The sequence below is a fragment of the Paroedura picta genome, chromosome 13, assembly GCF_049243985.1.
Source record: "Paroedura picta isolate Pp20150507F chromosome 13, Ppicta_v3.0, whole genome shotgun sequence".
Lineage (NCBI taxonomy): Eukaryota > Metazoa > Chordata > Lepidosauria > Squamata > Gekkonidae > Paroedura > Paroedura picta.
Genome location: NC_135381.1, coordinates 42213900 through 42227010, shown reverse-complemented (window position 1 = coordinate 42227010; position 13111 = coordinate 42213900). Strand labels below are relative to the sequence as shown.

The following is a 13111-nucleotide window of genomic DNA, read 5'->3' as shown; positions in this document are numbered from 1 at the left end:
ATCAAATTGCCAACATACGCTGGATCATGGAGAAAGCTAGGGAGTACCAGAAGAACGTCTACTTCTGCTTCATTGACTATGCTAAAGCCTTTGATTGTGTGGAGCACAACAAATTGTGGCAAGTTCTTAAAGAGATGGGAATACCAGAGCATCTTATTTGTCTCTTGAGAAATTTATATGCAGGTCAAGAAGCAACAGTGAGAACTGAACATGGAATCACTGACTGGCTCAAAATTGAGAAAGGAGTTCGGCAAGGCTGTATACTGTCGCCTTGCCTATTTAACTTGTATGCAGAGCACATCATGAGAAATGCGGGATTAGAGGAGTCACAAATTGGGATCAAGATTGCAGGGAGAAATATCAACAACCTCAGATATGCAGATGATACCACTCTAATGGCAGAAAGTGAAGAGGAACTAAAGAGCCTGTTGATGCGGGTGAAGGAGGAGAGTGCGAAAGTTGGCTTGAAACTCAACATCAAGAAAACAAAGATCATGGCATCCGGCCCTCTCAATTCCTGGCAAATAGAAGGGGAAGAAATGGAGATAGTGACAGATTTTATTTTCCTGGGCTCCAAGATCACTGCAGATGGGGACTGCAGCAAAGAAATTAAAAGACGCTTGCTCCTGGGGAGGAAAGCTATGGCAAATCTAGACAGCATCCTAAAAAGCAGAGACATCACCCTGCCAACAAAAGTGCGTTTAGTCAAGGCTATGGTCTTCCCAGTTGCAATGTATGGCTGCGAAAGTTGGACCATAAGGAAGGCCGAGCGTCAAAGAATTGAGGCTTTTGAACTCTGGTGCTGGAGAAGACTCTTGCGAGTCCCTTGGACTGCAAGGCGAACAAACCGGTCAGTCCTAGAGGAGATCAGCCCTGACTGCTCTTTAGAAGGCCAGATCCTGAAGATGAAACTCAAATATTTTGGCCACCTCATGAGAAGGAAGGACTCCCTGGAGAAGAGCCTAATGCTGGGAGCGATCGAGGGCAAAAGAAGAAGGGGGCGACAGAGAATGAGGTGGCTGGATGGAGTCACTGAAGCAGTAGGTGCAAACTTAAATGGACTCCGGGGAATGGTAGAGGACAGGAAGGCCTGGAGGATCATTGTCCATGGGGTCGCGATGGGTCGGACACGACTTCGCACATAACAACAACAACAACACTTGACCAGCTGCTAGTCTAGGCCAGCATTCTGTACCTGGCCTGTTGGGCCAACAAAGAGGACTCAGACACCAAGGGTTCAACAGCCTGATTCTTCCTTTTAGCACTGTATTTCAGAAGTGTACTTTCTATGGATATGATTTCCTTTACTCACCATGTCTCATAGACATTGGATGGACTTTTCTGCCTTAAATGTCTACCCATTTTAAGCCATCTGTGCTCATAGCAATCATGATCTCCATTAACAATGAATTCTACAATTTAATTTAAAGAAGTGTTTTATTTGGTCTGTCCTGAATTTATTGCCCATCACTTCATTGGGTGCCCCCAACTACTAGTATTAGGGGAGAAATAGCTCCCCCTATCCATTATCTTCACCCTGTGCATGATTTTATAAACCTCCAGCGTGTCCTCCCCAGCATGTCCTCCTAAGTCCCAGATTCTTCAGCTTTTCTTCATGGGAAAGGTGCCATTTTCATTATCACACTGGTTGTCCTCTTCTGTATTTTCCCCAGCTGAGCAATCACTCTTTTTAAAAAAGACACAGCAATCAGAACTTTATGAAATATTCCAAATGAGGCTTTACTATGGAGCTATAAAGGAGCATCATAATCATAATGACTATTTTATGTGTCTGTTCCTTAATAATCCCCATGATGGAGTTTGCCATTTTCACTTATGCTGCCAACCAAGTCAACATTTTGGTTGAGCTATCCACTATAAACTCAAAATCTTTTTCATTCATAGTCTTACCCATTTCAAAACCCATTGGCATATATAGTTTGTAATTTTATGTACCAGTGTACATCACCTTACCAGTTATTGAGCACAACGGTGCAAAACCTCAGTTGCGCATGAGACTGGCTCATGCTAAGCTAAGCTTGTACTGTTCCACGCAGTATTTTTCTCCCTCCTATGATTTATGTGGTTGGTTTTGACAACAGGGTGAGTGGTAGTTTCCACGTGCTCCATGACTTGTATTTTTCCTGTGCGTCTGGTTTGATATAGGTGCCTTGGGGCATGGGCTCATAAGTCTATTTAACAAAAGATGATCTTTGCCTTATTTCTACCTTCCTCATGAGTGAGATTTTCTTCTCTTGCTCAGATGGGTGTTTTCCTGCAGTGAACTATTGAAGAAATGACAGGAATAACTTGTTTGCTTTGTTGCTGCTCGCCTTGAGTTTGCATCTCCTTGCTTTTCAAAATAGCTGCAATTGGGAGCATTCTTTTCCCCTTTGAATGGTAAACCCTTGCCTGAGAGAGGTTGTGACCTCTCTGTGGTTTCTTCTTCCAAATGAGATGGTGAGTTGCCAGGGTGCTCTCGCATAACTGACCAATGCTTCTTTATGTCCACATGTCAAAAGTGTACGTGGTTCTCCCCTGCCATATTCTGCAGGTGAGTGGGAACATGGCAACTTTATGGAGGTGTGGCAGCATCATGTTGGTTGACTGATGCCATATGTCGCTGATGGGTGTGTCTGAGGAGATTCTTGGTTTGTCATTATGGATTGGTGAACCATAGTGCATTTGCTGTGCTCTCAATTCTTCAAAACTGGATCTTTTTGACATTTTAATCTGCTGATAGAGCCTCTTGTGGCGCAGAGTGGTAAGGCAGCAGACATGCAGTCTGAAAGCTCTGCCCATGAGGCTGGGAGTTCAATCCCAGCAGCTGGCTCAAGGTCGACTCAGCCTTCCATCCTTCCAAGGTTGGTAAAATGAGTACCCAGCTTGCTGGGGGGGTAAACGGTAATGACTGGGGAAGGCACTGGCAAACCACCCCGTATTGAGTCTGCCATGAAAAACGCTGGAGGGCATCACCCCAACGGTCAGACATGACCCAGTGCTTGCACAGGGGATACCTTTACCTTTAATCTGCTGAATGAACATATGATATTGACTAATTACTTTGATGCCAACTAACGTACAATTCTTAACTGATATATGTAGTTTATCATAACTTATTAAAGTGAATAGCCCTGTTGGTCTGAACTTGAAGTTGCACAACAAAATTTGAGTCCAATGGCACCACAAAAACTTATTCAAGGTGTGAGATTTTGTCTGATTTTGTCTGAGGAAGTGTGCCTGCACATGAAAGCTTACACCTTCAGTAAATCTTTGTTGGTCCTAAATGTGCCATTGGACTCAATTTTTTAAAATTATTATTCATGGTACTTGTTAATTGCCATTCCCAGCCAGCCAGCTCAAGGCAATTTACAGCAGTAAAACAAGAACTCCTACCCCAACCCATCCCACCCATCTTCCCTTCTGTATCCAGTGGGATGCCTGTGAGCCAGTTTGCATGAGTGTTGAGTTTCCCTCTATGTTCTGCTTGCAAGAAGGAAGATGTTTCTCTGCCCAGAATAGGATTCTCTTGGCTTCTGTTTGTTCATGAACCAACATGGTGCTTGATATAAGCGTTTGCTGCCACATTGTCAGTGTGTATGACATGAGCACTGGCAATCGTTGTTTTGAAGGATCTTAAGGCCAGGAACACAGCCTTGAGTTCCAACACTTTGACAGGGAGTGTCTGTTCCCATGCTAATCATGTCCTAAGCGTGATGGAAGCCCAAGAGGGCTACCCACCCTTTCAGACGCACATCCATGAAAAGCTGACATGAGGAAGGAATTAGAAAAGGCTTGCCATGAATTGAGTTGGGTTTGGAAGTCCCCTGGCAAAGACTGATCTTGAATTGTCAAGGTGATTGGAATGTCCTTTTTCCTGGAAATTGTCTCATGATAATGCCTCTTCATTGTACTGCTTCTGAGTTCAAAACAAAGAAGCCACCAGGTGGGGGCCAGGGCAGAGAAAGCCCTGGTTGAGGTCAAGAGAGCTTCCTCGGGGCCAGGGTTCACTAGGCAGTTGGAGGTAGCAGAGCATAGAGCTCTTTGAATCGTTTAGGCAGAAAGGCAGTCCTTTAGGTACACAGGGGTGAGACCCCATATGGCCTTAAAGGTGATTACCAGAACCTTAAGTCAGATCCAGAATTCGACTGGTAGCCAGTGGTTGTTGAAGGATGCTCTGAATGTGGGACCTCCAAGGTGTTGCTATGAGGATCCTGGCCACAGCATTCTGAACCAGCTGAAGTTACCAGATCAAGGTTAAGGGCAGATATGTATAGAACGATTTGCAGAAGTCCAACCCAGAGCTGACCGTCACATGGATAACTGTAGCTAGGTGTTCCGAGGCAAAGTAGGGCGCTAGTAGTTTGGCTTGGTGAAAGTGGCAGAATGCTAGCTGCACTACTCTCGTGACCTCCTTTGAGAGTGAGGCATGAGGGATCAAGCCCAGGTTCCTGGTGGAGTAAGCCACTACCCATCCAGGTTGGGTAAGGCACACTTTGTCGCTTGGACCCTTCCCACCTAGCCATAGGACCTCCATCTTTGAAGGGTTGAGCTTCAGGCAACGCTGTTTGAGTTACCTCGTCACTGCTTCCAGGTAGCTGGCTAATACTTCTGGGGGAGAATCTGGGCGGCCATCCATTAGGAGGAAGAGCTGTGTGTCATCTCCGACACAGCAGAGTCGTCAGTAGATGCCCTATTTGAAGAAGTGGGCAGTGACTCATGGAAGTTCATGCCTTGCCATAAATTTTGTTAGTCACGAAAGTGCATATGGACTATTGCTCTTTTCTACTGCTATAGACTGACTAACATGGCAACCTATCTGGGACTTATGGGTCACCGTACCATACCGCTGTTGTAGTCCAACTGTTTTTCCACATTCAAGTTGCACCTTTCTTTCTCTCTTCCCCCCACCCACTCCCCTTGTGCCTTCCCTTCCTCACCTCATCTCCCTCCTCATCAAGTTGCATCTAAAGCTTCTGGGGCAGGGATACAGATTCCATCACATTCTCCTGGGACTGAGTAAATGTGCATAGGTTTGAGCTGTCAGAGGTACCTTTTTGAGGAGTCAAGGACAGAATCTCTAAAACCCTTGATATTTTCCCACCATATCTCCTCACAGACTAGTCCCAAGAAACAGCACTTAGTCTGGCATTCCGGGCTTGCATGTGTGATTAAAAACAGGAGTCCTGGTTTGCTGACTCATAGGTAGGCTTTGCTGATTTATTTCTCCTCCCGCTCAAAGCCAACTCAGGTCATGTGAATTATTCAGCAGGGCATTTTCAGTTCTCAGTCTACTCTCCGCAAGGGTTTTGACCCAGGTACCTTGCAAGGAAAAGGAAGTTGAGGCAGCCCTGAGTCCATTATGCACATGTTGGATAATACACCTTCAAAGCATGGTTTTAGTGAGGAAGGGGGGGTGGCAAGTTTATTGGCAAGGGACATGGTTTTAGTGCAGGGGTAGTCAAACTGCGGCCCTCCAGATGTCCATGGACTACAATTCCCAGGAGCCCCTGCCAGCATTTGCATGGACATCTGGAGGGCCGCAGTTTGACTACCCCAGTTTTAGTGTGTGTGTGTGTGTGTATGGGGGGGGGGGGGTGAGGCTGTTAAAGAGTTTCCTGTTAGGGAACACAGTTTGAGGGGGCAGGGTAGGGGGCTGAGGCCCTTCAAGAGGTTCCTAGTAGAGGACAGTTTTTTTTTGGGGGGTGGGGGGTCCGAGGCTACTGAAGAGTTTCCAGATAGGGGTCATGGTCTGAGTGTGTGTGTGGGGGGGGGGGAGGTAGGGGGTTGGGGCCCTTCAAGAGTTTCCTGACAAGGATCATTGTTTTTTCTTTTTTGGGGGGGGATCCGTGGTTGTTGAAGAGCTTCCTGACAGGGGACATGGTTTGAGGGGGGGGGGATTTGAGGTTGCTGAAGAGCTTCCTGACAGGGGGCATGATTTTTTTTTGGGGGGGGGGATCCGAGGTTGCAGAATTTCCTGACAGGGGACATTTGGGGGGGGGGGCTAGGAGGTCGAGACCGTTCCAGGGTTTCCTGAGAGGGTGCGTGATTTGGGTCTATGTGTTGGGGGGGGGCGGTGGGAACAGTGCCCGACGGGGGGGGAGTGGGGGGGGGTCTCTGCCCTGCAGTTCGGGAGCCCGGGAGAGAACCCCGAGCGGCCGAGACCGCGCGTGACTAACGCTGGCCTCTCTTTCTCTCCCCCCGTCCCCCTCCTCGTCAATACCCGCCTTCGCGTCCCTTCTCCCCCTTCCCACCCGCAAACTCGATCGCTCGATCGCTCGATCGCGCGCGGCCTCCCCTCCCGCCTTCCCTCCCGCCTTCCCTCCCGCTCGCTTTCTCCTCACCGCTTCCCGCCTTTTCTCCGCTCGGCTTATCCCTCGCGGCCGTTGTCCTCGCCGCCCCCCCCCCCCCCCATCCGTCCTCGCCGCGCTCTCCGTCCCTGCCTGCCTGCCTTGCCTGCCTGCCTGCCTGGGCCGTCCCTTCCCCTCCCCTCCCCTCCCCGGCTGCGGGCGGAGCGGGCCCGGCAGGAGGCGGAGGCGGAGGCGGAGCGGGCGGCCGCACGTCCCCCGGCCGGCCGAGCGGCCCCCCCGCCATGGGTCGGAAGCGCTGCGTGGGGGGAGACGGCTCCAAGATGGCGGCGGGTTGCTGCGGGGTGAAGAAGCAGAAACTCTCCAGCTCCCCTCCGTCGGGCTCGGCCGGCCCGGGCGGCGGCGGCGGGAGCTCCCACTGCGGCGGGGCGGCGGCGGCCACGGGGGGCGGCGGCGGCATCGAGCCGGGGTCTCTCCCCCCGCCGGGCAGCGCCCGCCTCAACGGCCTCGGGGGGCTGGCGGGGGGCGCCGCCGGCTGCGCCCTGTCTCCGCCGCTGCCGCCCAGCTGCGGCGGGGGCCCCGGCGGCCTCTCGGGCCCGGCCGCCGCCGCCGCCGCCGCCGCGCTGCTGTCTTCGCCCGGGGCCGGGCCCGGCGGCTGCAGGAAGATGGTGGTGTCGGCCGAGATGTGCTGCTTCTGCTTCGACGTGCTCTACTGTCACCTGTACGGATACCAGCCCCCGCGGAGCCCCCGCTTCACCAACGACCCCTAGTAAGTCGCTCGGCCCGGGACCCTGCGCTCGCCCTGCCGCCCGCAGACCCCTTGCTGCTTGGGCAGTGACCTCTGGCCTGGAGACTCCCCCTCCGCCCCCGCCGCGGGGCCCAATTATTGTTATTAATAATAATAATAATGGGAATGGGGTGCTAGTTGCCGCTCTCCTCGGGCGCCGGGCGGAGTAGGGCTCAGGCACGCGGCGGCGGCGGCTCCTCCGTCCCCGACAGGGCTGGGGGGATCCTCCGGACACTTTCTGGGATCTACTCTTTCCCCCCACTCCCCACCACCTTTGTCAGTCGTGGAGCAGATCTCTGCGCTTTTTGCAGCATTGAATGGGAGCCTAGGGCTTCCCCGACATGTTTGCCCTTAAAGAGCGGGAGAGCGGAGTTATAGTTACATCCTAGGACAACAGTTTGTGTATGTGTGTGTTTGTGTGTTATGTTATTAACTGGGTCGCCTTACACTCAGGGTCATCTTCCTTTCCAGTAAATACGGTATTAAGAATCTCTGCTTGGTTTGTGCTGGGCAAAGTACAGTTTAAAAGACTATTAATAATAGTGATAACTTTATTTTTTATAGCCCACCCTTCCCAGTTGACTCAGGGCAGGTAACGACAAGATTCATACAATTAACTTTACATTTATAAGAGTGCCTGGTGAGAGTCCCCATCTTCCTCCTTTCAGGCTGTCATCCCCCCCCCCCCCAATACGTCAGAATCACTATAATTATTAGTTACATGTTGTACTTTGAATGGCTCCACTGGCTGAGTGTTCTTTTAAGAAAATACAGCCACTTTCCCTTGCAACCTCAGAGAGTCTGAGACACCCCCCCCCCCCATGTCTACCTGTGTAGAGTCTGCTGTAGCTAATAATTTTTATTAAGTGTATTGCTGTATCTTAAGGGACTCCTCATCAGCTGCTATGTGAAATATAGATGATGTCCAGCTATTATTGTTAATAGACGGCCATCTGTAGACACCACTGGATTGTCTGGCTGGATTCCTGAAGGCCGTGGTGGACGGGCTCAAGTAGAGTCGGCTGAAGTTGAAACTAGCCAAGACAAAGGTCCACTGACTGGATTGGCAAGCAGAGAGACAGTTGGCGCAGGTCCCGGCTCTTGACAAACTGGTGTCTTCTGTCAGGAGTTTGGGTGTGATTCTGGATGCCTCCCTCTTAATGGAGACCCAGATCACAAATGTTGCTCACCACTTGCACCAGACACAACAACATGCTTCCTACCTCTTTGTATCAGACCTAATCAGACTGATCCATGGGATCACCTCTAGATTAGACTTCCACAACTCGCTCTCAAGACTTCCCCTGAGACTGCTCTGGAAACTCAAGCTGGTCCAAAGTGTGGCAGCATGGGTCCTCACTGGGACCTAGTAGACGGCTATCCCAGCTGCATTCGCTGCAGGGTGGAGACTGGACTAGGTTCAAGGTTTTGGTATTAATCTTCAAAACCCTAAATGGTCTGGGACTGGTGTAACCATGGGCCTGTCTTACCCCTATGCCACCCAAAGTGTATTAAGATAATCTGACAGAAGTCTGTTGAAAATCTCCTGCCCAAAGATTGGCCCCAACCAGGGCTGTTTTAACCTTAAGCCCAGTCTGGTAAAATGCTATGTTGAAAGAGATCAGGACCCTGAGGGACCTTAATCAGTCCTGCATGCCCTGCAAGACAGAGCTGTCCCACGAGGCCAGTCCAACTAGTTGGGGGCAAATTATAAAAGGTCTTATTATTGTTATATTAATTTGATTTTATCTTTTATTATGTTAATCTTGTGTTGGTACCGCCCTGAGCGTCTAGGAAGGATAGGTTATAAGAATAAAGATTTATTCATTATTTATTTTAAAATGTAGTTGTTATTCACTCTGTTGTGACCATCAACTACCTCTGCTGGGTCCTCCCAATGCCAAATGGGTTTAACCAGTGTTATTAATTACCCACAGTACTTTTAGTTATTAAGCACCACACAAGGTATGTTTTAAAAGGTACCTTTTATATTTAGAGTAGTGGTAAGCAGTGTGGGTGCCATATAGGGTTTTTTCCAGGATACAGTGTCCTTAGACATCTAATCTCAAAACCTTTGTTTTGCCCCAGAAGGTCCTGCTCTGTGGCAGAAAGATCTAATTATCTCCAACTGATAACTCTCCTGGTGCATTCATGCTTCCCCACTCTCTGTTTTCAAGCTGTACAAACATTTTCTGATAACTGTTCTGGACTCCAAAACTGCCACGGTTACGCTCACACTAGAAACCCTTCCTCCTTTACTATCATCTCATTTCAGGACATCCTCCCTCTCCAAAAGAGGTTATAGGTGCATGTGTCTAGTGGGTGACCTGCTTCCCCTGCTGATGCTTTTTTAATTCCCCTCCCTAAAGTTGCTTTCTGAGGCTGAAAGAAAACCCAACAAAGTGTCTGTGTGTGTCTGTTTGTATGTGTTGGGGAGCAGCTTTGGAAGGTGGGACAGGCTTGAGAAGACAAGCATTACCATCTGCTGATTTTTCCCTGCAGCTTATCCTCTTTCCCACCTCCGCTGCGTGCCCTCAGCAATATGGGCTTGAAAATGCCCGTTTTCTGAAACAACACGTAGCTCTGTCTTCAGAGGAGCAGCTTGGTGACTAGATTCACCTTTTGCATTTTTTTCTTGGATATGTAATTGTTGCTGTCTTTAGAGGGTATATCCTAGTAAGTTAATGTCCTCAACTGATTTGGTGTATTCCTTAGAGTTTTTTTTTTTACCTGGGGTGGGTGGTGGGTGGGATGGGTGTGGGTCCTTAAACCTGCCTCTGTCTGCTAGTTTGACTTTAACCCTTAAGTACCCTGCATCTCAAAACTGCCCTTGTGCAAATTGCCAGCATACACCTCTAGTGACTATCCCCTTTTACTGTCTTTGCATAGTTTTCCTCTGTGATAGCCAGCCCATGAAATTAGTCTCTTACGAAGTCTCAAGAGAATAGTACTGTGGCATCTCCCAAATCCATGTGTGACAATAAGAATCATCTGTAATCCTATCTTTACTTGTTTGGGAGAGAGCTCTGTTGGGCTTTCTCCCCCAAGCAAACATACATAGAATCTGCTGCATATCTCACTTTTGTTAGCAACTCCATTGAACATACTTACAGCCTTTCAGCAGATAGGGTGGTGTGAATAGTCTGTTGTGTCAGGATTGGTGCAACTGGATTGCATCAACCTGAAGTGGGGGAAGATCCTATTGTAATTGTATTCTGCTTTCTCAGGGGTATCAAATCAGGTTTATACCTTTAGGCTGGTAGCTTTTACCCCAATACATCCTTTGTACAGCTCTCTCTGCTTGTAAAACCTTAATATAATCGCAGTTAGAAAATATGTGTATTTCTCTGCCTTTGTATCTTTACAAGATATTCTTAATAAGCTCCAAAAGCTATCATAGTGAAGGAATGCCCGGTGCAATTTGGGGAGAGAATTTCCCAGTTTAACCCAGTGAATTAGGGGACAGCCATAGCTCTGCATAAAGTCCAGAGTTCAGTTGTTGGCATCACAGATTGTGGGAAAGCCATTTTTTGGAGAATACATTGAGTTCCTTTCAACTCTCAGGTTAGGAGTGTGAACTAGAGGTTAACATTTGTTACCCTTTTTAAAACCTATTTTACAAACAAAAAATTCTGAACAGAAAGGTGAATTGACACTGAAAAAAAGATTCAGATGCATAGCCATTTTGGTCTGAAGCACCAGAACCAAAGTTTGAATCCAGTTGCACATTTAATGCCAATACAGTTTCATTCTGGGTAGAAGCTTTTGTGTGAAAAACATGGAAAACAGTTGATTCACTCTTTTTGTGGGTGATTTGGATTATTGCATGAAATCAGGAGATCTGAGAAAAGGTAGTTATTCCAGATGAATCGCTACAGAATGCCAGGTTGTGAGTTTTTTTGTAGCATAGGAAACTTGATAGTACTGCCACACTGCGTCTGCATACACCAACCCCCCTTGCTCAGCACTTTTTTCAACAGTGACCTTATGAGTATGTGTTTTTCCCTTTGTGTTTTCCCCTACAATAGGATGACTATCCTCTCTGATCCAGTAACCCCCAAGGTGCTGTCATTGGAACCCCAAAATTTTATTAAATATGGTTGGCAGCTCCCCCTTCAGTATGAAGCTTTTGAGAAAGCTTTTGAGAAAGATGCCATTCCCAAATACCGCTTTACTTTATTTCGGAGCTTCTTGCACTGGAAACTCTTCCTAACTATGTTTTTCCAGTGACCGCTACTGGTGATGCAGTCTTTGTCCTTACTTTGCACCAAGATTTGGGTACAGACAGATGGTCACTTGAAAGGGTTCCCCATGGCAACTCTGGACCCCAAAGGAACTGGTCAGATGTGGGCATGGTCCATATGGGAAGCCTTGTAGTGCAGCCCCACATTGAGACTACGCATGCACAGACCTGCTACAGAGAACTTCCAAAGCTAAAGCTCCAAAAAGAGGTACTTTTGCCCCTCTGATGAAGCATGCGTCTGCTTTGCCGCCGGATGCATCACATGTTCTGAGGGAGGAGCACGTCTATTCTTAGTTCCCTTTTCACTGCTGTGAGGAGGGAACATGCTTGGCTAGTCTTTGTGTTCTACTGTGTAGCTAGGCATTGTGGCCATGTACTATTTCTGCTTGTTTCTTGCCTTGGGTGAAAGATCTGTGTTTCTAAAAGCTGTCGTTAAAAAATGTGTTAAGAGCAGTGTGAAGATACTGCGTGCAGACGAACACGGAAGAAAGTGTATGCTCTGCCTGTTACGGTGTGTACTGTGCCCCAGAAATTCATTGTGCTTGAAGGCAGCACTACTTCAGAAGGCCTTATTGGCTGGTCTTCCCAAATTGTTTTTGGAGCCTGCCCCTGCTGTGTCACGTCAATCTGTGTCAGACCCTCCATCAGTTTGGTTGCTTGCTGTGATTCCAGCCTTGTTAAGTCCTTTGAGAGGCCTGCCTTGATTGCACCTGGGGCACCTGTAGGACACAGCCACTGTTTTGGCAAGAGCAAGATGGGACCTTGCTGTGGTGATCCCCCACCTAGGAAGCCTAAGAAGGAAAGACATAAGGAGAAGGTTCAACCTTCCACTGGTAGCCAGAGTTCTGTTCCATCCAAGGGCAAGGAGTCAGCTTCCTTACCTGTTCTAAACAATCTTTAAACAGCCCGTGGCGCCACGGACTAAATAATTTGTTAAGCCCCCTTGAGGTGGGCTTTGTCCGTGATGAGGAAGGGTCCGGGTTGGACCCTTCCTCACGACAGACAATCGATTCCCAGCCTGAGCAATTGCGAGCCGCGCGCAGCGCGGCTCGTAGTTGCTCCCGGCCTGACGCGGTGAGAGGCGCGAAGCGCCTCTCGCCGCGTCAGGCCGCCGCTCCAGGGAGCCCCCGGCAGTCGCGCGAAGCGCCTGCCGATTGGTCCCTCCGATTCCCAGCCTGAGCAACTGCGAGCCGCGCGCAGCGCGGCTCGCAGTTGCTTCCGGCCTGACGCGGTGAGAGGCGTGAAGCGCCTCTCGCCGCGTCAGCCCGCCGCCCGAGGGAGCCCCTAGCAGTCGCGCGAAGCGCGGCTGCCGGGGGTTCCCTCCCTGGCGGTCTGATGCGGCGAGAGGCGCAAAGCACCTCTCGCCGCGTCAGACCGCCGCCCGAGGGAGCCTGCCTGCCTGCTGCCTACAAAAGCCTGCTGCCGCCGCCGCCACCGACAACGCCACTGACCAGCCCGCCGCCGGTGAGTCCTAGCGCCCGCTGCATTTCCCTGCAGCGGGCTTGCTAACTAGTAAAAGAATAAAACAACCGAACCCATAAAACCCCTAACATTAAAAGATGGCTATTCATTGGAGTTAACGCCCCATTTTCCCTCCCATGGCCATCTGCAGTCAGGAGCTCTTTCCTTAGGAGTGAGGGTCCTGATCTTACTAGTTCTAGGGGATCTGCTGATGGTAACTCCACGACCTCAGCCCAGCCTCAACCATATGCCTAGTGGAAGAGCTCCATCTTGCAGGCCTTGTGGAAAGTTGATTCCAGCAGGGCCCTTAGC

At 49.4% G+C, this 13111-nt stretch overlaps 1 protein-coding gene across 4 annotated transcripts in view; it reads left to right on the top strand.

Annotated features, from left to right (window-relative positions):
• The window catches only part of AMMECR1 (AMMECR nuclear protein 1), a 126321-nt gene that overhangs the window by 20177 nt on the left and 93033 nt on the right, over window positions 1-13111 (top strand). Inside the window, exon 3 of one of the 4 annotated variants that reach the window (XM_077309207.1) lies at window positions 6531-7077. In XM_077309207.1, coding sequence (XP_077165322.1) covers window positions 6531-7077 — 547 coding nt within the window. Of the gene's footprint in view, window positions 1-6490; window positions 7078-13111 lie in introns of those variants that run through there. The other 3 variants (XR_013226403.1, XM_077309206.1, XM_077309205.1) reach the window with 3 other exon arrangements.